The sequence below is a fragment of the Drosophila sulfurigaster genome, chromosome 3, assembly GCF_023558435.1.
Source record: "Drosophila sulfurigaster albostrigata strain 15112-1811.04 chromosome 3, ASM2355843v2, whole genome shotgun sequence".
Lineage (NCBI taxonomy): Eukaryota > Metazoa > Arthropoda > Insecta > Diptera > Drosophilidae > Drosophila > Drosophila sulfurigaster.
The window spans coordinates 26,292,030-26,316,289 of record NC_084883.1 but is presented as its reverse complement, the minus strand read 5'-3'; the positions used below and the strand labels follow the sequence as shown (position 1 = coordinate 26,316,289).

The window sequence follows — 24,260 nt, the reverse complement described above, 5'->3', positions numbered from 1 at the left end:
GCTGGCAAATAAATTCGTATGCGTATTCTGCTATTCGTCATAAGAGGCTGCTAGAACAGACTGCGAGGAACAATCCAAAGAGTCGAGTCCCTTGAATTTCACTTGATCCAACGACGCGTTGTGCGTACACATTCCCGCTTTGAATACATTTATGAATGAGTTTTACTACTTCATTAAAAACGCAGATGTCGGCCTCGTCATGACAGTGGGAGTGAAAGAGGACAACGGTACGAAGCGAGGGTGAGGGCGAGAGTGAGTCTGATGCAAAGCTTGGATGTGGATGTGGAAGTGGAAGTGGCAATGGGACTTGCGACTGGGATTGGGATTGGGATTGGAAGCGAGACAAGGAGCAGCGAGCGAGTGCAATAAACAAAAATCGATTATCGTTCTCCACGTATTTCCATTGTTGTTACGTATATTATATTTAGAGTTTGAACGCGTCTGCTTCTTCCTCTTCAATTCGTTTAATTTATAGCCGAAAACTCTTTTGGCCCCATCCGGCAGGTTCAACTTGGCACCCAAACCTCAGCCTCACCGAGTACATAGTTGTACCGGATGTCCAGGTGATGGAAAAAACAAAATCAAAAAAATATGAAAAATGAAAAATGCGATAAGGTCTACGCTTCTTGTGGCCAACATATTCAAATTATATCCGGGCAGCAACAGCAACAGCAAGAGTTGAATATATATAGGGATTTCTGTTGTTGTCAGAATTCACAACACTTAAACACACAAATGAGTTTCGACACAATTGCACTTGTCATCCCAAACAGAAGATGATAAATTTGCCGAAGCCGAGGCGAATATCAGGGCCAACATTAGAGCCCTCTCGCAGTAGAGTATTGTACGAGCCCACTACTCGTCTCTGGCCTAATTGGCAGTTCTCAAATATAGGCCTGGCCCAGCAGCCGAATTGAGCGAATGCGAATGCGTACGCGACGACGCGGCAGTCGAGAAGAGACCTGGAACATTTTCGGTTAAGTGGAACGATTTGATGTAGTAATTTTAGTAATAACGGCAGCAGACAGATGCCAATTTGTGGCCATAGCTACTGTTTAACTACTCGAAATTTTTACGTCATCGGCGAGGAATGTCGAATGCGACCGAAGACACATTGTTTCTTTTTTTTATACATACTACAAAACTAACTTGTGCTCCCGCACTCGCAATCATTACTTGGTAATGCATGAGTACCTGCAAGTCCATTCATTCCACGTGCGGATGCCAACAGCTTAATTTATTACAGTCGAGGTGTTGACTAAATGAGTTAACAACTTATCAAACACTTTCTGATTGTTCAATTGTAAAATATGTCTTTATTAAATATCGAATCTGCAGTACTTAAATAGAAATAACAATTCGAAAGATCTTTAATGTTGGTAAGTTTATAGCTTTATTAATGTTTTCTATTCCCAATGCACTAAAACATCAATGGTTGGTAATTCCGCAGGCTAAAATTGAGTATTACTTATTTTTACAACATATCATATAACATTTTTATGTCAAGCCAAGCCTATGCTTCCTCTTCAATATTTTTTATTTTGTATATTTAATTATTCTTTGCTCGTATAATAATATGCATGAGCCAGTGTCAATATTATGCAAATTAAGGCGGAAAGATCGAGCATGTGTTGCAAGTGGCTCCTTTGATGCTTACGCATTTGCGGATTCACATATTGTGTACTAAAAAAAACATGAACCCTCGAAATTGCTGTTGCATTTCTATCGATAACAAAATAAATCATTTTAGAGTTGCCATTCATTACCAAATGTGCGCCCTCTATTGGTTGTTGGCCCAATTTGACTAGCAGAGCTTTCAGTGGCAGAGCTGCGTATGCTGCTGTGTGTTTACACACCACACACAGTAGGTGTCGCCAGCGGCTACAATCAAATATTAAGATGGTGTCGGCAAATACTGGTTTTGCTGTCGGCATTTAAATTGCATTGCTCTTTATGGAAAATGTTATTGTATTTCCGGTATCTTCGTTTTTAAAGAAAATATTTATACAATGACTAAACTGTTTATTAAATGTAGAATAATTAAATATATTTCATAAAGTTTTAAATTTCTGTAAAATAGGAATATGCAAGAGAACAGGATTACTAAAAATTGCTTATTTAATATAGAAAATATTGTACATTTAATTTATTTAGTTTCTTTTCTTTTTTTGTCAATGTTTACAAATGTCATTTGCATAGAAGTAATTAAAATTATCGTATTTTGAACAAGTTTCTAACTTTAACAAAACAACTTTTAAATTAGTAACCTTCCATATGTATAGAAATACTTAATTATTTCATACAAATTGATACTTGCATACTACATGTAAAGGTCATAAGATAGCAGGCATCGGAAATTATTTCACTTTTGGTTTCATAGCCTAAGGCCAAGCTTCCCACATCGCGGCTACTTAATCTTCGCTCTTCCTAATAAATATTGGCAAACGTTATCTGATCTCAATAAAGTTATTCAAAACTTAAAGATGTCTTAATCTGTGCAGGGTTTATCTGAAGTAGCTGCTGATCTTTAGCTTTCTGATTAACAGTAACCTTTTGCAACAATTGGCAACAATAATGACATTTTAAATCAAACTATTTGTTTTTGTTTCTACTCTTTAAATATAATACTTTCGACTTGTTTTTACTTTAGGAACTAGTTGTGCGTGTTTACTCGGGAATTTCCTAGACGGATTTGCCGATGAAGCAGAGGGCGCCGTTTACTTTTATATCAAACGGCCTCAACTAAACATTCTGATTAAGAACATACTTACATTGATAATAGTATCAGTGTCTGTCATGTATAGATGTGTGTATGTGTGTGTGTGTGTAGATTTCGGACAGGCAATAGAGAGGGTAATCCACAACAATATGTTTGGCTCTTTACCTGTGTAATAGGTAAAGTCAGAATTTGGAGTCAAAGCTCTTTTAATGACAATTGATCATTGGCGAGTGGATAGCATTTCATTAGAATACCATGTCCGCGTGTATGCGAATATACGTATGTGTGTGTGTGTGACTCCCGAGTATGTATGTGTGTGTGTGTGTATTTATGTTTCGTTCTGCACACACTTGAGGTGGAGGTGAAACTATTTCGACCTGTTCAACGGCTTCCATCTGTCTGTCTTGTCTACCTGTGCCTTCAGAAACCAGACAGTCAACCATTCCAACCTTTATAATTTATTTATTTATATCTTGAATTACGGTATGGGAGTATTGACCATCAGTGTAAATTTCAAATTTCAGCATATTCACGACTGACAATAGCGTTCAATTCAAAATCTCGTGTGATTGAAAACACAATACTTAATAAAAATACAAAAAAAAATAGAAAAAACGATATGTAAAAATAAAAAATCAAATAAGAAAAGAAATCCTCCACGCACGTCGAATCTCGCAAACTCACACTCAACCAAAAAAAAAAAAAAACTATTGAACAATATGTGAATTTATTATTATTCTGCTGCGCACCTAAATCTTAAAGCCCTAAATAAACATTAAGATTGTAACTTTTCAAATAATTCTGTATAATAAATAATATCGATTAATTGAATAGTTTACCAAGTCAACGAAAACTCAAGCTTTATTTAAACGTAATTATGCAAGAGGTGAAGCAACAACAACTTTATAAACAAAGGCTGAAAAGCCGAAACCGAGCAACAATCATCTGGCTGAGCTTGTAGTATTATTATTAGGTAGAGGTACTCGAAGAAGAGATGACGATAGTATCCAAGAATAAACAGCTGCACAGAATGGATGAGCTGCCTCCCCAAAATGAAATCATACTAAGCGTAAACTACGACATAACCGAATATATTTGTCTTCGGTACTTACACCTGTTAATCTCCATATTCTTCAAAGACCATTCATCTAATCAAGCGGCAGTGGGTCGAATGGCAGACGTTGTTTGCTGAAGACCCGTTCAAGTATTATACATAGCATAGATTCTATGGAAAGAGCAATTATGTAATTTGTAAGAAGGCCTCCTCAGTGAGCGGTATGGGCTTCGACTTCGACTTCAGCTTCTGCTTGATCGTTGCCCCAACGCCAACAAAAGCTTTGCTGCTTCGAATCATTTTTCTTGGCCCAAAATATTACGAAACGAACTGTCGAGGTACGAATCTTTGGCTAGCTCTTTGGCTTTTGATCAAAAGTCTAACGCACATTTTTCAGTGAGTATGCATGAAATCTGTTGAGTAAAGGAAAAAAAAACCAACTAAAAGCCGAAATTCGTACAAAACAAAAGCAAACCGGTTTATCTGTATCGTTAAATATTCTATTAGATGCTGGCAAATGACAAGATAATCCAAAGTAATCAATCAAAATTATTTTAATTTATAAAGCCACAATAAAATCGTGTCCAGATCGCAATTGCCACGTTCGCGCTATAGTAACTAAGACCGCATACGTTTACATGTGTGCGAGTGAGTTCATATGGTCGAATATACATATATGATTATCGGCATTAACATATAATCGTTCGTATGTAAATGTGCCTTAAGTACATAAGTATGAAACTACTTTAGAAATTTAAACAGCTGCTTTCGGTATATTCAATTATTAACAGTAAATATATTGTATATTTATTTACTCTAAAAAATTTTAAAATATCAAAATAAATTTACCAAAATGGATTCTTCTTCAAATGCATTTTTGTTATTTACACTTATACGACAGCTAGCTTTTTACTTATACCACTCTTATACTCCTACTTGTTATAAGCGTAGTATAAGTTGCTCGGTATTTGCCATCAACGAAATTATTATTGTGGGTGCCAAAGGTTCTTGGCGAATTTAAAAGACGCAACAATAGCAGTTATGAATAACCATGCATTAGCATTCATTGTAACATACTTGTATTTAGGTTTATTCACAGTATCATCTAAATCTCCTCGCATCCTGCATTTTCTAAGGACGTGCGAAACAGGATGTTAGAATGGCTTTCCATATCAGAAGCCATTCACGACCACTGTTGTTGTCAACACTCCGCCAATGCGCTACACAGCGACATACACAAACACATTAATAGTTTAAAGTTCGGGTAGAAATACAAACATATGCATATGTTTGTATGTGTGGATCGATCATCCCCTTTGCTTGCCCTCGCCGAGCATTGCAACATTTGTGTCCATTATTGTACATATGTTTGTATGTATGTGTGAATGTGCGTTTCTAAGCTTTGCATGTGTGTATGTCAATGTACAAGGTCATCAATCCGCCATTTACGCACATATTTTAATTTGCTTGACAGTTACAGTTATGATTTGAAGCGAAAGCCATACTAAGAATAACAGTTTGCTATTTTGCTGTTCGTTTTCCAATAATTCCGTTTTTGATTTGCTTCAAAATTGATTGAATCGAAATGACTGCAGAAGACTTGGAAAAGACATGGAACATGGCATCATTTAAATCAATCAGCATACTTGGAACTTAAGAACAATTATATTTCAACAGTAAAATATACATGATTTAAATTCATGATTATTTATGGTAACTCAAAAAGAACTATTAAATTTGAGTACAGTTGCATATGTTCTGTATAACAAGCGTCTAACTAGTGATCCGATCATAATGAAATCTTACAACTCAATAAGCACATTTGTATGTTTGTATTTATATATGATTCTGTACTATATATATTTATCGTTATGTTTCCTAAAATTCTGCAACAAAAAAACTACCACAATGACACGACAATTGCGAGTATGGTTGTGTATACAATTACACACGCACACAAGCACAGTATTTTGTTACTCTTCTCTGCACTGGCTCGGCGAATGCAAAAAACATCCGACGAAGCCGCGTTACGACGCCGGCGTTAAGAGTTGCTCTGATGCTGCTTCTGCTGCTGCTGCTGCTGAGGTTGCTGTTGCCGTTGCTGTTGCCGCTGTCGTTGCTGATGGGGCTGCCCTATCGGCACGCGGTCGCGACCAGTTTTCATTTCGTTTTTGGCTTTCACGGACTGCTGTCGTCGGTGTATCGTTGCTATCGTTGCCGCTGTCGTCGCCGTCGGGTCAATCAATGTGTGCCGATATTTAGTAATTATTGTTCTGAATTAACCCACCGTTTGTGTGCTCATAACCAAAACTCAAATTATTAAGAACTGTATAAATTTGAAAAATATTATTAGGCAAGGACTATTCCTAAATATTCAATGTGATTAAATTAGTTTTGTAAGTAAGAGTTTCTATACTAGTTACGTATTATTGAACCAGTATAACATATTGTTTTCGAAGAATGCATTATCTGAAACATCGCGAAATTAAACATATAGTAGTTTCATTTACAATATGATAATATGACTTTATCCTACGTGGATATGCCCGCTGTTATTGAAATTCAGGTAAGACTAAACAAGTCCAACACCATTTGATCACATTCAGTTGTGTATACAATCCAAATGACCTAATGAACTAATCACACATGATATATTACGAGTAAATATGTAAATACATTCTGATTTGTGCTTGTAAGAAATTTGATTCAAAGTTTGAATTACAAACCCGTCGGCAAGACACACGGATGTTCAAATTTATGCACACTCATCTATAGATATTTGTTTCCTAACTTTTCTGCGCCATATCGTATCCGAATATAATAAATCACGGTTAAAAATATATGCGTAAAATGTTTTTCAAGTATTAGATTGGATAAATAAACAACTAAAGCATAACATACTTTATATTACTTATTGACTTATTTATTTGTTTTGCATATAATGCTACTATTCATCATCAGATTAGAAACAATAGTTATGATTATGAAAGTGTTACTTGGCTTTGAAAAACAAACAGTAAAGATATAATTTACTGAGATGATAATGATAATCAATATAAATACTATAATAAGGTTAAGAATAACATTCAAACACATTATATCACTAAATGTATAGTATAAAATAAAGGTAGAAAACTTCAAGCCCCTTTTCACCGCACAGAAGAGAGAAATAAACACTTCATTAGAAGATCAATATAAAAAAGCATTCGAATATATAGTATATTTTATAATACTACAAAATATTGTTTATTTCCTACAAAACATTTAACGATTGTTTAATTGAATTACAGGAACGCCTCAGCGGCCATGGTAGCTTGGGTCTCTCGAGCAGCAGCCCGGCTTATACAACCCATTCGGGAGGACATTCAGGCAGAGGTGGCCCCACCTCGGGACACAGTGGGCACAGTGGCACCCATGGGTCGGCAGCTACCATGCATCATCAATCACTGCAGTCTGATTTTCAACCTCCATACTTTCCGCCACCTTTCCACCATTCAGCTCAAAGCCCTCCACAGCAACAGGTAAGTGCTCCAAATTGTGGCGCCACACCAGCTGGACGTATCATTTCCAAAATAGTTTAGATATCCGGCTATTTACAGAACCATGGGCCGCTCGAGTACTTGGGCACAGATCCCTATGGCCAGCCGCTGTCTTCACTGCATCATGCTCCACTTCACCACTACAATCAGTTGGCGGGCCTCAGGTCCACGCAGGATCAACTAGGTATCCATAGAACCCACAGGGATGCTGAGTTGCAAGGACATGTTGTAAGTACTTCTTCACTCATAATTCATAATTGGGGAACATGCTAAATTGTTGAAGCTATCATCGTCTGTCGATTTATCCAAGCACGGAATTCTTGATTAAGAATTTGGTCAAATTCTTCGCTGTCAAAACTTATAGACACACATACACACACACACACATAAACTTCACATTCTTACAATAATCGGCTACGTTATGGCTTCATGAATTCCATTTAAGTGCATTATGAAACACTAAAAAAATGCCCGAAAGTATTTAGAAAATGTTCTTGGGATTTCGCTGAAACATCTTGCAAATAACAACGAAAATTCCAGAGCCAAAAGGAAAAGAGTTTTATATACCTACATGTCTATGTGTGTGTGTGTGCATATTATTAAGAAGGATACTTGCACACTCTTGCGTGCTTTTGACGAACTTTGCCCTTGCAACCACGACTAGGGCAGTTGCGTTGTTGACGTTCCAAAAGGCGTATCCCCCGTAGTGCTTTTGCGCATACTACACTCATACTCAGACACTCGAGGAAGCCGAACAAATACTGTAGAACATTGTACATGTATTGCCTAAACACTGGATTGGCTCAACTGTTGGCTGCTTCAACCCCAGGGCTTTCCGAGTATGCCTTCTGATGGCAATAGGCAAATAGTCAGCCCATAATTGAAGAAGAATGTTGACTAGCTTTATTAAACAAGCAATTCCATTGAACGAATTCACCCAAAATACTAGTTTACTTAAACAAATTTATTTGTTTTGGGTATGCGAATTAGAATAACCAAAATTAATTCATATGCAAGTTAAGAACAATACATACCTGAGAGGAAGAACATTTTATTTCTTTACTCTTAATACGGCTAGTAACAAATTAAACTAGTAATTATTTTGTACTACTGGAAATGTTAAACCCAAGTCGTAAAATTGATTTGTTTTATATGAAAACTTACTCAATTGGCACTCGTTGACAACAATCAAGAACATTTCAATTTCCGTCGGCAAATCTAATTTTCGCCACTTACATTTTCCAATTCAAAAGAACGATAACTTAATTTTAAGTTCCAAAAATTGATTTCGTAAACATTCAGACCGAATATTTGGATTGAGTTCCTATCATTGCTAACCTAATTAACTTGAATACAAATTAAATGCAATTTTGTAATCCTTTTGCAATAGACTCAACTATCTCATGGCTTTCCCTACACGGAGAGAAGAAGTGATTACGGCAGTGCAATTACAGCAGGAGCAGCACACGGCACCAGACTTGGACATGAGCACGAATCTTTGGCCTTACATCAAGCGCTGCAGAATGCTGTTGATGATGTCCAAGCTCCTGCCCTGGATGACAATGTAGCTTTCATGTCAGATTTACCTTTAATCAAAAGTAAGTACAGTCACTTAAAAAGTTAAAATTAAATGAAAATTAAGTTTCCCAATTTCGGTATTTCGATATTTACAATACCTCAAAGTAGACTTTTAAATGTAGTAGAGTTACATCAAGAATTATTCAGTTCCTATCGATATATATTGCTATTATAAAAATATTTGACAGTTGTATGTCCGGAGTAAATTCGCGGTATTACAACTATTACCTAATATGCTGATATTATACACCATATGAATAGCATCGTGCATTTGTTTGAATGCAGCAGAACCTCGCTGAATAGTAAAAAGGAAAAATATGAATTGAATTTAAGGCGGTACCACAAACATCTGAGAACAAACAATGGCGAGCTACCCCTGAAGCGTATAAATAGTTATTATTAGGTGTGCCATGAAATTGTAGCTGGCTCCTCTAATTGGCAGGATTACTGTAAAATGATCCTTGCACGTCGAGTTCACACTTTTCAATTTCAAAACATTGCCACTGAGACTCATATGTTTTGCTTACAATGAATGCACTGTGTGTTTTTTTGGCTATAGAAATATACTTATATTATGCCATGTTATGCATTCTTTCTCCACAGGCATGAAAAGTGGGAAGGACGCCTCGAACATAGGCTCAGGGTCGCCAAGTGAAGTATTTTGCGCTGTTCCCGGTCGACTCAGTCTTCTGTCAAGTACTTCGAAATATAAGGTTACAATTGCGGAAGTTCAGCGCAGATTGTCGCCGCCCGAGTGCTTAAATGCATCCTTGCTGGGTGGTGTTCTAAGAAGGTAAGTTTTCGCATGCTCCCACAACCGTGTATGCCTAATTAATTAACTATTTATAAACAGGGCGAAGAGCAAAAATGGAGGCAGACTTTTGAGGGAAAAGCTTGAAAAGATTGGACTAAACCTACCAGCTGGTCGTCGAAAAGCGGCAAACGTAACATTGTTAACATCCTTAGTCGAGGGAGAAGCCACTCACCTGGCCAAGGACTTTCACTTTGTGTGCGAAACTGAGTTTCCAGCCAGACAATTAGCCGAGTATATTGTGCGCCATCAAACCGAACCCCAAGACTCGTATCGACGAAAAGAGCTCATCCTTCACTCGCAACAAGTAAGACATTAGCAATTTAATTATTATAATTATAATTAAAATTACATTTACTAAACATTATTATTTGCCCTGTAGATTACAAAAGAATTGATGCAGATATTGAGCCAGGATCGAACCACACACTTTGGAACAAGATCACAGCATTTATTGGAGCCTTCAATGCAGCGGCACTTAACACACTTTTCCTTATTAACGCACGGATTCGGTTCTCCTGCAATTATTGCCGTGTTGCATGCTTTTCAGGTAAGGTATACCCATCAAATTAATTTCAAATTAATACTCATTAAAATCAATTTCAGACGTTTCTTAATGAATCATTGAACTATTTGGAAAAATTATACCCTTCGAATGGAGGCGGAATGGTATCTTCATCTCTGGATAAAAGTAAAATTGACAACGATAAGAAATGATAGACTATATTGCAACAAAAAAGCAACTCGTAATTTAACAAATCTTATAATACAAAATTAGGTACAATATATATTCTAATAAGTAATAAATTATTGTAAATTTATTTAATTTAGTGTAAATTATTGGAAATTTGTAAAACCGTAACTTTTAAGTGCATATTAAACACATATGTACAGACACATTCAAATGTATTAAGATTTCTTAAAATTAGGAAAGTGAATCAACTTATTTCCGTCAAAAAGTCACCAAGGGTTTTACAACACTTTAAACACAAATATCCGGGTTTTATTTTTTAAGTATTCTACTATTTAAATATTTTAAAAGTATACAAACAAATAAAATATGTTTTTAAAACAACCCACTGCTATTTAATTTCAGCATTACATCCAAAATACATTAGTTAAAATATTTGTGTTATTTTTACTTTTATTTTTTCTTCTTGTTTTTGGCTGCTTTAATGGCCATAATCTTCCTTCTCATTTTCTCAAATTTATTGGATTTTCCAAACCATTTTGTAAATTTCTCCATTATCTGGTTAATATTGAAATTATTATATTGCATATTATAAGCAAGCAATGCCACATACCTTCAACTCTGGCGGAAACATTGGTGGATTATTTTCAGAGAGGAAATATTCCAAAAATTCCTTCGGTTCAAGAGCATCGAATTTAAGTCGCATCTTTCTTTCCACATTCAGAGTCTTCGCTATATTATTGGTAATGTCCCCAGAATTATATGCCTGCAAAACTCTGGCCAATGCAGAGTATTGATACGCTTCCAGGTCGTCGGGCGCATTTTCCGTCATCAAGTCGAGCCAAAGCATAAAACTTGTGCCATAATCACACTTCGGGATAAGTATGATCTTTTTAAAGTTTCTTTTAAGTGTGCCCTTGGCTGCCCAGGGCATATTACTTGTGCCAAGAAGAACAATCTTGTCACTTTTCTTAATTGGCTTCAATATTTTTTTGGCAATATATGAAGCAAGGATTGTCGGCTTCATGGCGGCTTGTTCAGGTGGAATTTTCTTAGCGAAAACCCGATGAGCTTCTTCGATATATAAAATGGCTGGTTGAAATGCTTTTGCAACTTTCATAACTTTATGTAAAAACATGTTCATATCATCTGCATATTGAACTGTTTTTTCCGGACTAAGATTTATAAAAACAGCATCTGTAGCAGTAATTATGATTAGGAAGTGAATCTCTAACATATAGTGAATCAGAATACTTGCCCAATTCAGATGCAATTATATTGCATAGCAATTTTTTCCCACTATTTAGTGGCCCAATTAGTAAAATTGACTTTGGCTTCGCTATATCAAACTCACTCATTCCCAGCATACTTTCTTGAATTACCATTTTGATGTCACCCTTAGCTGGACCAACAGTACTAAAAGAAAATAAGGGATATATAATTATTCCTATAATTAAATCAAATCAAATACGTTAAGTTATCTTCCGGATCTCGTGTATCATCAGCCAAGAAATTGAAGTCAGCAATGAACTCATCAAAGTCCTTGTGCGACACTTGCTCAATAACACCATCATCCTTAAGCTCATTATATAAGGAATCCAAAGTTCTATCTTCTGTTGGATCAAATGGTTTCTTCTTCTTCTTGTTCTTCTTTTTCTTGGGTTTCTTTACTTTTAGTGGTTTATAGGGAACTTTGTTATCCTTTGCCCAAGCTTCTCTCAACAATTCATATTCAACCCTAGAAAGTTAACAATAACTCAATAGCTTTATATATAGTAATTAAATATCATTTTTACCGCATGTATTCATCAACCAATTGTCGTAACTCTTGATGTATCACATCCAACTGTTCTTCGGTCACCCAATCTTTAATAGGATCGTGATTTCTATTTAGATATTCGTCAACATCTCTCCAATCGATCGAAAATTGTTTCATTGTCTCTTCAATTTTAACTGTCGAAAAGCAGAAATTACACATACTCTAATTCATAGAGAAACGACGTCTTTAGTTAAATACCTATAGGTTTGCTTGAGGATACTATATATCCAATATCGATGATTCCAGCATCTTTTAATTTTTTGCGTCTCTTTGCTTCCTTAATTTTCTGCTGTCTCAATTTATCCTTTTTCTTTTTTTTCTCAGCTTTTATCTTGTCCTTCTGTTTCTTCTTCTCCTCTTTGCTCATAGGTTTTTTATTAAGACTTTCTTGAAATTCCATTGGCGACATAGTCTCATCGATAACAACCAGAACTGTACCTTTCTTAACCGGATCTGGATAAGGATGAAAATTTCCAGTTTTTCCATAGCTGATCAAAAGAATATTAATAATCATTCCAGCTTAATTTTATTACTCTTTGCTTACAATTCATCGAACCAGGCGCGAATGTGATCGGAAATATCTTCCATCATCCAAGGAGTTCGCACTTGAAGCAACCTTGTTCGCTCATCCATGATTAATTTTGCGAAATCTTCGTCAAGCTGACTTTTTAATTTTTCATTTTTATACATTTCGAGAACCGAGTTTGAAAACTGATTTGGCCTTTTCAATTTTCGGATTTTTTTTAATACCTAGTAATTCTTTTTTAAATTGTCTTTTGATTTTAAATATTTTTCGGGTTTTGTATGCTCGCCACCAGGATTGAATAATACGTGCTGCATTATTTCTCAATGTATTAATTCTTTCCAGTTCTTGCTCTGCAACATTTTAAGGTTTAGAGTGTATATATCATATGTAAACTAAATGTTCTGGTTCAGAACCAATTCAAATATTTCAATTTTTTGTAAACACTGTTTGAATTCTACATACCATCATAAAGCTCGTTCATATTATCATCTATCCTATCCCTTAAATCGGCGCAAGATTCGTCAGTCTTTATAAAGTCCGCGTTAAAGATGGTTCTTTTTACTGGTATACTCATGGCTTGATTTGGCTTAAATGTAAACATATAATTAATTTTCTTTCGTTGTTTCACTTCCAAATACTTCTTTTTTATCATATTTTATGTTCGCCTTATATATTCGTGCTCGACGAGCTCTTTCGTGTGCTTGAATAAGCTCAACAGCTTCTGTAACTTTAACCCAATCTTCCGCAGCACTTGCTTCTTTTTCTTCATCATTCATGTATATCTTATTCTTTGATATGATATTTTGTATATCTAAGGGACGACGATACAGAAATTGTGGAGACCTCCAAATCATCAAATCTCGTGGAGTCAGCTTTCTTGAAATCAAAACTTTGTCCATATACACATATTCGCTTAATTCAATTTCCTTTAATTCCTCTTTAAGTAACATTAGCTGTTGTGTTGCATTTTCAACTAGAGTCCGAACGACAGCTCGTTTTTGCACTTGAAATGTGTTGAAATAAATAAACGTTAATTTGTTTACCAGTTCCACATACAGCACATAAAGTTCGCAAAGTATTTTAAATGATAGAGCCTTCTCTTCAGGAGGTTCGATTGTTTTAAGGCGCATTTGCTTTTTCAAAAGCTGGCCAATCTCTTTTGAAGTAGATATCCATAACTTATGATTTACGTCGAAAGGCATTTAAAAAAAATATTCTCGTGTATCAGTAAGCAGAAAACAGAAATTTTGGGCAATTAATATAATTGTTTTAGTTCAATTCATCATAACAGTGATTTCGCAAAGCATTCTCGATCTGAAAAATTAATGTCATTTAAATCTGGTGCTTCCAATCCTCTATTCAACTTATATTCCAATTTTTAATAATATAAATTTGTATAGAACGTAACCCTGACAATTAGAAATGTTTTTTTATTATTCATTTTAACAAACCGCTCACAATTTACACAAATTATACGAATCAGTTTATTTTGATTTTTAAATGTTAGATCTTTTCTTCAGACAACTGCTTCGGTCGTAGTTTGAAGTAGTATAATACAGTTTAATGTGTATAGCAATGATTTTATCACAATCAAATTTGATGGTGTAATTATTATATTTATATTTGTATATTTAACATTATATGTTGCTATGGCTTTTTACGGAATATGAAATGGAACGACAACAGCTTCCCTGTGATCAATCTGTATCCCTGAAACTCCAGCATGCGATTTTTCCATAAACATTTTCATCTGAAAAGTACATTAAATGGACAACAAATTACAAAATTAAATTCAACGAGTATATTATTGGCAATTATTATATGTAAATTGATTTTCACTAACCTGGGCTGTATCATCAGAGAAAATAGGCTTTGATACGCACGACTGATGATTGGGAACATCTTTCAAGAGGCCTATAAAATAAAATACATTATATTATAATCATATATCATACATATGTATTGCATTAGGAAAGTACAACGTTTGGGAGCATTTGACTTTAATGGATTTCAGAAACTTAGGCTAATGATATGATTCCAATGGCAAAGAAAATATGAATCATATGCAGTGGTCCTATCAGCTGAATATTATTCTTCTGGCAGCCTAAAAATACATACATCCATATGTATGTATATTTACATTTATGACTTTTAACGGAGGGCGTGTGTGACTGGAATAGTTGCTGCTTCTGTATGCACATATGTATGTTGTATGTATGTAGTTTGTTTGTATGCAACACAGCTGATAATAAGACGCACATACCTTTCATTACCACGCTGGGATGTTGCACATTATTCCACTGTTGCTGCAGACGTTGGGAGTATAATTTTATTCTATCCGTATACTCTTGATGCTCTAAGGTGTGGGAGTCCATAGCACCCACATTGATCATATTTCTAAGGTACATTATATTAGTATTGTACTAATTGTAAATCAAAGAGAATAATACGTACATGGCGGTGTTTTGCACCAATCTAGATAATGCATTTTGATCGTCCTTCTTTGGCAACGATTGGGAATAATCATTACTTAAGTCAGCTGAATTACTTCTCCGTAGTGCTGGACTTTGATTAACTGAGTCTGCCAGAAGATGTGTTCTTTCGCTTGGTTCTATTCCCTGTTACAAATATGATCAATTAGCATTCAATGCAAAGTACAGAATTACTTACTTGAGTCCCCAAGTCATCTGTGCATTGCCAGCAACTACATAGCGAAGCTAAACAATCGAAAATAGAACGAACGTAATCCATATCTGGGCTGTTATTGTCCAAATGTTTATAAATTTTAGTGATGGTAAAAATACCAAAATATTAAAAAGGGCCCTCCCAAGAAACATCGCGCTGAATCAGCGTAAGTGCATTCAATAAATATTTATTATTTATTCCATCAAAAATTCTTTTATTACAATACCGAAAAAGAAATATCTGATAGATCACAACAAAAATAATAAATTGGCATATGTTTGTAATATATTTGTGAATATTCGACTATCGATAATTGCATATTTTATTTAAGAAAATTAAATAAATATCGTTTCGGCTTTTCAAATGAATTCTGGAAAACTCATCACTACTTCAACCAGCTAGATGTTGTTTGGTATCTTTTTTTAAGCTCAATGGTATATTTTAAAAGTAAAAAGCGGTCACACTGCTTGCTTATCAACAAACCGAGATGTTGATTGTTTTCATGTAAGGATAAAAACGATTTTGATTGACCGATTTTAAGATAATCGTTTTGTTGCTGTAGATGCTGGCTGTTGATATGGCTACTAGGCATAGTCTGTGCAATTTTCTTTGGCCTTCGACAATGGATTACTCACCATAAACAGAAGCTACACAGCTCATCGTCGGAAAAAAGATTACATGTTGGCATTTTCCACCCGTACTGTAATGCTGGTGGTGGAGGTGAACGTGTCCTATGGTGTGCGGTGAGGGCTTTGCAGGTATGGGCTTATAATAGAATCTATCAATCATTATTTCTTCAATATTTTTCGATTAATTTCATTTCAGAAAAAGTACGATGGCATTAAGATAGTCATTTACACCGGCGACATTGACTCAACGCCGAGTGCAATTTTACAGAAAGCCAAGAATGTTTTTAATATTTCATTTGACATCGATCAAATAACATTTGTATTTTTAAAACAACGGCATTGGGTTGAAGCACGAAAATATCCCCATTTCACTTTGTTGGGACAAAGCCTAGGCTCAATCGTTATGGGCTTGGAAGCTGTTTGCAAATTTCCTCCAGATATTTTTATCGACACTATGGGATATGCATTTACATATCCGGTGTTTCGATTTCTAGCTGGCTCTAGGATAGGGAGCTATGTTCATTATCCTGTCATAAGCACCGACATGCTTAAAAAGGTCCAATTTCGTCAATTAGCACATAATAACAAAGCTTATGTAGCAAGAAATCCTTTCCTCACCTGGATTAAGCTTACGTACTATCGTCTCTTTTCAAAGGTAAGTTGAATTTCAATCTCTTTAAAAGAACTTTATCCTAGCCCATTATTATATTAAATTTTCAGATGTACAAGTGGGTAAGCAGGTGCTCGGAAACTATAATGGTTAATTCATCATGGACAGAAAATCATATTGTTGACTTATTCGATGTACCTTTAAGAACTCATCGAGTATACCCACCATGTGACATTGCACATCTTAAGAAACTTGAACATGTAGGGAGAAACAATGATATCCTAATATTATCAGTGGCACAGTTTCGCCCAGAAAAAAACCATCCTCTCCAATTGCAAGCATTATACGAGTTACGAACTCTTCTGTCTAGAAATGAAGATCTATGGAATCGTATAAAACTAGTCATTGTTGGATCCTGTCGTAATGATGATGATTATGAGAGGCTAAAGAATATGCAAGACCTGGCAAAACATCTTTCTCTTGAAAATTCTATTGAATTTAAAGTAAATGTTTCATATGACGAACTTTTGAAACTATTTCAACAATCCAAAATTGGTATTCATACTATGTGGAATGAACATTTTGGAATAGGAGTTGTAGAATGTATGGCAGCAGGCCTCATTATGATAGCTCACAAGTCTGGAGGTCCACTACTTGACATTATTGAGACTTCTGAAGGCAGCCAAAATGGTTTTCTTGCAACAGATGCTATTGAATATGCTGGAAGTATATTGAATATCATACTCAATCCTCCAGAATTAAACGCAAACATTGTTAATGCAGCAAGGTACGTATTTGTATAACCTGTTTATGATTCTGGTATTAATTTCTTTTATATTTTAGATCATCCGTTGAGAGATTTTCTGAAAAAAGAGTTTGACGATCAATTTCTACGTGCAATATCAGCCATTTTTGTGTAAAACTGTTGTTTTCCCAATTGCAAATTATTTATTTAATTCGTCCCAAAGAAAAAAACAACAATGGCAAAACTTAAAACTTTGAAAATTAATCTCTAATAAAAACTATTAGGATACTGTTCAATAATAACTATGGCAAATTTTATTTTTATTTTATTTATTTAATAGTCCATAGTCCATTGACAAAAACACCTCATGGTAGTTTTCTTTTTGCGTATGGATTCAGGAATAATGTAAGGGGAACTTCATAAATAAAAGGCTGGCATTAACAATCAAAGTCATCATTACTTATTAAAATGATATGATTTTTATTTATTAAACATTTACATCGACATATTCTAAAATTTTTTAATATTTGTAATATGTATATTTATATTTTATTTTTTGAGTTGGTTATTTTGTAATAGTATAAGTATATTTTTTGAGTGCCTTAGTTTTTGAAGTATATGATTAATTAAGACATTTCCTAAAATTTCTATACGCATATTCATTATCAATCATTTATTTCATGTAATTGTAGCATTCTGTTTTTTTTCTAAATTCTAATGGAAATATGAGCTATGAGCTTGAAACATATCCAATGAGTACGATATTTTAAAATGAAGAAAAGTGGTAGAAACTTAATATATGGAATAGTATGGTTATGAAAATGGATTATTTTCAGAAATTATTTTTGAATGATAACTAAATATATCTTAAAAGTTTCACCGAAATCAATCAAATTATAAAACATGTAATTTTTTGTTGTGTGAAGGTAAATTTCTGACAATTTATGTTAATTTGAATATTTACATTAGATATTACGATAATAATTATTAGGTTCAGATATTTCTCCATATAAGCGGTCGAATTTGGAACTATATAATAAACTCAAAAAATTGATTATGAACAATCAACGTCTTACTATACACCTCGAACTTAAATCGTTGAAGAATAATAACATTGTGTCAATTAAAGTCAGGTAGAAGGATATATAAAGTTTTTCGTCCTTACAACTACCAAATTTATGTAGTTCATTGGGTCTGCTTGAGTTTAAATTTTCCTTAATCCTGATCTTTGGAAAATTTTTCCTACTAGAATTTCAAAGTCACTTTTGCATTGATTGCGATGATTGGATGCAAGAGCAATTTTGATGGATATCGAGCGGTTGGATGGCAAGCTGTGCAACATAAGCTGCAGTTTTAAAGGTTTTCTTTCTTGGTTTAACAATCTTTTTTTTTACATATCTTATTGATTTCGTTTGCAATTAAGTCTGAATTTTCAACTCGTTCCATTAGTTCATTTATAATTACTTATTTGTTTGCTACTTTACTCCAGCAAATTATATTTTTTGTTGCCTAAAATGTGTAGTTATGTGTGAAGATAATTGCTTGAGATGAACTACACTTTATTAATTTTTTAATTCGTGATGTTCTGCATCATTCGTGATCTATACCATATCGTTTTGCTTTCTAAGTGTTTCAATTGAAACGGTTTAGTTTGTTATAACCGATGTTTAAATGTTTCTTAATACGTATGTACAGTGGGTTTCTTAGCACTTATTATGGAATAGCAGGCAGATCCATTAGATCAATTATATTAATATGACTTCGACACAAATATCTTACGTTTTTCATTGCTATGAACTACTTGTAATTTTCTCACTATAAGGATATTATTATTAAATGCGTTTGATTATAATTTCTTATGTGTTCATTATTTCCTATTTACCATTCTTTAATCTGATGGACTTAGTTATTTATTACAAGGTTATATTATTATGCACAACATCAACTTATACTATGTGTAAATTTTTGTGTTTTTGACATAAGCGAGAGGTATTCGTTTTAAATTGTATAACTTCTTTAATATTCATTAAGAAACTATAAAATAATATGGAAATATAAATATATCTCGATAATAATAAGTTCATAGAATAAAACTCTGTTCTTTTGAAAACAAAATATTAAAGTGAGTAGGCGACTATTTATTTAATAATAATCTAAAAATATCTACAAAACTTCTGATTTATGGAAACGTCTACCCTCGACTTATTTTTTTATAGAATCTGGCGATGGAATGCCATTGCAATCTTTTCTTTTCAACGGTTTTTATATTTCTTATGGGAGAGCCCACTTTATGTGAGTGCTGTTTTAACAATTCTGTTTCTGGGTTTTATGCGGCAATACACCAGCAGAATGAGAGTTACCTTATATAAACAATGCATTTCTTTACCAAGATTTATTTATGCATGCTCGATATTTTTGGAATCCTACAGATGAATGTTGGATAGAACACTTAGATAATGGGTATTGTCTTGTTTCTTAAAACAAGTTTAGTATTTTTTCAATATTAATTGCTTGTGTATATGTATCTATATGTTTAATATACTGTTTTTGGCCTAAGGTTATAAAATATGTTATCCATTTTAATTAAATGTAATCCTAAGTATAAAATAATTTATACATTTTTGAATTTATGTTATTTTGTTATACAAATGGTATATCCTTAGAATAATGTTCTTCTAGTTATTGAAATGACTGTTTAATTTTTTCCTATACCATGAAATGCGACGATGATTTCGTAGAGTAGTTAAAAAGTTTAAAACTCAAGATGATGCTTACATAATACATTTTATACCTATATTTAATTGTGACCTTTCAATAATTTATCAAAGAAACTTAATTAAAATCGTATTACTCTAGTAATTAATATATTTATACAGATTGGTTTATAAACAAAATTTGTAATAACTACTCATATTATTATTTTTTTTTTAAATATGTACACATTCTAAATACGTAGTAAGGCACCTTTAAACTTATATTTGCCAAAAATAAATAAATTTAAATATTGAATATCAACAAAAATCTAGTTACCATCAAATACGGTAAAATTATTGCAGCTAAAGTCTTTGATATTCGATTACTGCCTGACATTCCTACTTTATATTCCCTATCGATGTCCAAAAGAAGATCGTGATTTCGGGTATAAAACTGGTGAATATCGCTAATCTAAAATTGTTAAAGATGTTTTAATGTTAAAAAGAATTTTAAATACATAGAAAATTTCAATAATTGTTGTAACACTAACCTCATTCCATCCATATTTATTCTTAGCTTGAACAATTGCTTCATATACTGCATTGTGCTCTAAGTTCCTTACTACATATGACATCAAATAATGTGTCCCATCAGTCCGAATTGGGATGGGCTTAATATGATACTCATGCCATTTTCCGGGATGTTGGTACGTTTCGTTCATCTAAAAAACAGTAATAATTGATTCGATAATATTCTAATATAATTAATACAATATTAATATAAATTTTACCAGAAGTCTTCGATATAAAAGCTTAATTTCGTCTAAGGGCGGTATGGACTCTATTGTCCAAGTTAAATTGTAGTGATCTAGAAATCCGCTCAGGGCTGGTGATATAAAATCTGCTGGCCCTGGTCGTCCGGAAACCTCAATGTATTTCTTTGTTCTTCCCAGTGCATTATCAGCCACGCAACTATAATTTCCAAAATCGGTTGGCTGGAAATTTCTAATAATAAGGCTGTATCTATCGTCGTGAGGATACATTGAACGTCGATCCGTTGGATCCAATAGGAATGAGTTTTGATACCATAACATCTATGAAAATAACGTAAATGAAGATTATATTAGTAAGATAATTTATTTACAATTGTGTTAAGATTAACTTACCTCAGAATTAACATCACCATGAACAACACAAACGAGTTCAATATCATATCCTTCAGAGGCATGAACCCAAGCCTTCTCAACAGTTATTTCGGGAGGAGCTGCAATACAAAATGTAGTTTATATTTATCTCATGGTAAACAAAACTGAACTTTAAAGTACTAAAAAGACCAATAGTTACACAAAATTGTCAGCTGAATGTCCATTGAAACGCGTTCTTTAACACCATTGTCAGCTGAGCACTGATAAGTTCCTGCATGATGTCTGTCCACATTTTCTAATATCAATGTTGAGCTATCAGATAAGTGAGTCGGTCCGGAGTAAACGTCTTTTTTGAACCAGTATATTGTGGGAACTGGATTACCCGACGCCTTACACTCTAAAGTAACTGTGCTTCCTTTACGGGCAGTCACTTGCCCATTGTGCGGAAGTGCTCTCAATGTTGGTGGCACTATAAAAATTGAAAAATGAATTAATTAAAATTAAACAGAGATTAACTCAATAATGTATTACCTAATATCTCAACAGTGTGGACTTGATCTCGATTTTCTTGGTCCCCAAGTTGGCATATATAATCGCCGGCATCTTGAGTCTTAACCCCATTAATCTGAAGATTGTAGTCTCCAACGATTTTGAACCTTTGGTCACGAGATATTTTCAAATGACCGGCAGTAAGAACTGAAGAGCCCTTTCTCCACAACAGGACAAATGATCCCAAATTTTGCACCTTGCATGGCAATTCTATAGTCTCTCCGACTATTACTTTGTAAAGGTGGCCCCTTGATAAGAATTTCGGCGCAGTAGTGGGCGCATCATTGTCAGACGCTATGAATGATCCATCTGAAGCAGGGGCTAATAATAACGAAATCAAAAAAATGTAACGTGATTTTTATTATTTTATTTGACAGTAAGAAAAGAGAAGGTGAGAGCAAATAATTAAATAATATTTTTTTGTGGGGTTTCAATTATGATGATTCAAAGGGGTGCTGTAAAGCAAATCCCATTCTTTCATATTATTGAAGGATACTATTGTTCGATGCAGGTATTATATTCTCTTGTGTATGTTGTGGGTACTCACCGCTCAGCAAAATAATAATAGACAACAAATAAATACTCCACTGCCACATCGGATATTGATTTGGAAAGTATGTTATCTGCAACAAAAAATACACAATTGAATTTAGTTTTGGTTAGATATTCTTATTGTTTATATTCAGGGGTCAAGAGCATTCGTTAATGGTTTAGTTTCACCGGCATAAATTTGATGCATAGCACTCCCACAATATTTCCGCCCGGATTTATGAAGGTCATATTTCTGCGATGAGTGATAACCTTTAAAAATGATACGATACTCCATATGCCTCAGTCTACATCGTCTTCTTCATTGAAATAAGAATTCCCCACAATATTATTTATGTTTAAAAGCGAGTAAGTTATAAGTCTGTATAATATTAATTACAATTACAATTCTATATTTTTTAAAATACACATTCTAATATTGTCACATAGTTTTACTCTCCAATACCTGACGGCATCAAAATTAATTTTATTAAGCTGAATATGCATTCGAGTTATTTAATTACTATTGTTAAATTATAGATTAGAAGTTTACTTACGATTGAAATGACTATCAAAAGTATTTAATATTTAATATTTCATAAGCAAAATAAAAAGATGTTGGTTGCGTTCGTCAATAATTGTCAAGGAAAGTTCTCTTAAGCCATTTTCCAATATATATTTCAGCGTACTATGAATGTACATATGTATGTAATATATGCACAATTAGTGTCGCAAATTAAACATATTTTATTCACAATTTTGAAATTCACTAACTCAATTCAACTGCCTAATCACATATTTATGATTAAATATAAAATAGAGTTAATGTATGTTAATACAATTACTCGGATACACATGAAATCATTATGTATTTACGAAACATTTATATATCGTATGAAGACATTTAGGTATGAATATATATATGCATAGTTGTACACCCCGCATAACTTTTCCAATAAATATTTATTTCACAAGTCGAAATACATATGTAGTGGTTAAACCAAGACTTATAGCAAATATATTTAATTTAAATAAGTAAAATACGATTGAAAGTTACAAACACACTTAAGCATTATTACGTAGTGTGTGTATGTGTGTTATATGTATGTATACAGCATATACTTTCGCATATACGAGTATCCAGAGAAAATTGAACTAATGAATAGTAAATGAAATTACGTATACGTACGAGTATGTGAAAATAGTTAAATATATGATTTTGTGTAATAAAAATGTGCATGTGAACTTTGCACACTTTTATAGACACATATTTGCATAGATATATGCACATACATGTTCATATATGCTGAAACCATTCAGAACAGAAGCAGAAATAGCGAATTGCACGACTTACCATCTTCAGTTTCTTTTATAGCTTGTATCTTTTATTCCATTAACAAACGGACCGTATACCGATCTCACATGAACATGTATGTATTTTATTAAACAAATTAATTTGTCTGGAATTAAATGTAAACAGCTATCTTTATCAGTTATAAAATACACCAATGATTCTGGGTGACAAGTATAATTGTATTTATCCTTAACATTTTCACTCACATTGCGCATGTCCAACTTTAAAACACTTTTACCTCTGGAGCTTTTTGAAAGCTTTACCCGAAGTATTTGTATTGTGGGTAGAATCGTGATATAAAAAAAACTGAGAATGCGCTGTTTTACAATACCAAGAGAATACCCTGTAAATTAAATCTTTTTTATAAACAAAAGTATTCCAATACATATTTATTAGACCACTAAAATTTAACTACATACTCTTTAATCTATGTATTTATCTTAATGTATATTATTATTTCTACCCGGGTTTTTGAAGATCTCATTTCTGTGTTGAGTGATAACATTTAAAAAACTATACCTAAATTTTTACTTAACACACAAAAAAACTATTTATTTAATTTTAAAAATTATTTTCATTTTTTCA

The 24,260-nt window shown here is 33.6% G+C and overlaps 5 protein-coding genes across 11 annotated transcripts in view; 2 read left to right on the top strand and 3 right to left on the bottom strand.

The window, feature by feature from the left end:
- Positions 1 to 10,724, top strand: part of LOC133844574 (transcription factor AP-2-epsilon) — a 30,642-nt gene extending 19,918 nt beyond the window's left edge. For 2 of the 7 annotated variants that reach the window (XM_062278633.1, XM_062278634.1), the window contains 7 exons: positions 7,064 to 7,294; positions 7,355 to 7,540; positions 8,703 to 8,910; positions 9,494 to 9,683; positions 9,744 to 10,008; positions 10,084 to 10,251; positions 10,308 to 10,724. In XM_062278633.1, coding sequence (XP_062134617.1) covers positions 7,064 to 7,294; positions 7,355 to 7,540; positions 8,703 to 8,910; positions 9,494 to 9,683; positions 9,744 to 10,008; positions 10,084 to 10,251; positions 10,308 to 10,418 — 1,359 coding nt within the window. In that variant the 3' untranslated portion in view covers positions 10,419 to 10,724. Of the gene's footprint in view, positions 1 to 6,266; positions 6,340 to 7,063; positions 7,295 to 7,354; positions 7,541 to 8,702; positions 8,911 to 9,493; positions 9,684 to 9,743; positions 10,009 to 10,083; positions 10,252 to 10,307 lie in introns of those variants that run through there. The other 5 variants (XM_062278631.1, XM_062278635.1, XM_062278636.1 and 2 more) reach the window with 5 other exon arrangements.
- Positions 10,725 to 10,760: 36 nt separating this feature from the next.
- On the bottom strand, positions 10,761 to 14,057 carry LOC133844577 (dynein regulatory complex protein 11). The gene is given in 10 exon segments (XM_062278638.1): positions 10,761 to 10,950; positions 11,006 to 11,589; positions 11,651 to 11,808; positions 11,864 to 12,130; positions 12,189 to 12,345; positions 12,410 to 12,699; positions 12,756 to 12,958; positions 12,960 to 13,081; positions 13,200 to 13,383; positions 13,385 to 14,057. Coding segments are annotated over 10 exon segments (2,625 nt in total). The 5' UTR covers positions 13,940 to 14,057; the 3' UTR covers positions 10,761 to 10,845.
- A 90-nt stretch (positions 14,058 to 14,147) lies between these two features.
- LOC133844576 (uncharacterized) lies at positions 14,148 to 15,564 on the bottom strand. Its single transcript, XM_062278637.1, has 5 exons — positions 15,408 to 15,564; positions 15,192 to 15,355; positions 15,001 to 15,134; positions 14,581 to 14,651; positions 14,148 to 14,487 (listed from the first exon to the last, which is right to left on the bottom strand). The coding sequence occupies exons 1-5, from the start codon at positions 15,486 to 15,488 to the stop codon at positions 14,395 to 14,397; spliced, it is 543 nt and encodes a 180-aa protein (XP_062134621.1). The 5' UTR covers positions 15,489 to 15,564; the 3' UTR covers positions 14,148 to 14,394.
- A 251-nt stretch (positions 15,565 to 15,815) lies between these two features.
- LOC133844573 (GDP-Man:Man(3)GlcNAc(2)-PP-Dol alpha-1,2-mannosyltransferase) lies at positions 15,816 to 17,708 on the top strand. The gene is given in 6 exon segments (XM_062278629.1): positions 15,816 to 15,926; positions 15,985 to 16,180; positions 16,248 to 16,706; positions 16,772 to 17,448; positions 17,505 to 17,529; positions 17,531 to 17,708. Coding segments are annotated over 6 exon segments (1,425 nt in total). The 5' UTR covers positions 15,816 to 15,909; the 3' UTR covers positions 17,582 to 17,708.
- A 534-nt stretch (positions 17,709 to 18,242) lies between these two features.
- Positions 18,243 to 23,848, bottom strand: LOC133844572 (opioid-binding protein/cell adhesion molecule). The gene is made up of 8 exons (XM_062278628.1): positions 23,676 to 23,848; positions 22,341 to 22,416; positions 21,776 to 22,114; positions 21,444 to 21,713; positions 21,266 to 21,363; positions 20,891 to 21,193; positions 20,651 to 20,821; positions 18,243 to 20,571 (listed from the first exon to the last, which is right to left on the bottom strand). The coding sequence occupies exons 1-8, from the start codon at positions 23,676 to 23,678 to the stop codon at positions 20,404 to 20,406; spliced, it is 1,428 nt and encodes a 475-aa protein (XP_062134612.1). The 5' UTR covers positions 23,679 to 23,848; the 3' UTR covers positions 18,243 to 20,403.
- Positions 23,849 to 24,260: the final 412 nt, after the last annotated feature.

Excerpts from the sequence above, each read along its gene's own strand:
- LOC133844576 (XM_062278637.1), bottom strand. The coding sequence starts at position 15,488 with ATGGATTACGTTCGTTCTATTTTCGATTGTTTAGCTTCGCTATGTAGT. Across the intron at positions 15,356-15,407 it reads CAGATGACTTGGGGACTCAA|GGAATAGAACCAAGCGAAAG; the intron begins GTAAGTAATTCT and ends TATTTGTAACAG. Across the intron at positions 14,652-15,000 it reads TCCCAGCGTGGTAATGAAAG|GCCTCTTGAAAGATGTTCCC; the intron begins GTATGTGCGTCT and ends TTTATTTTATAG.
- LOC133844572 (XM_062278628.1), bottom strand. Across the intron at positions 21,714-21,775 it reads CCACACTGTTGAGATATTAG|TGCCACCAACATTGAGAGCA; the intron begins GTAATACATTAT and ends CAATTTTTATAG. Across the intron at positions 21,194-21,265 it reads ATGGTGATGTTAATTCTGAG|ATGTTATGGTATCAAAACTC; the intron begins GTAAGTTAATCT and ends TTATTTTCATAG.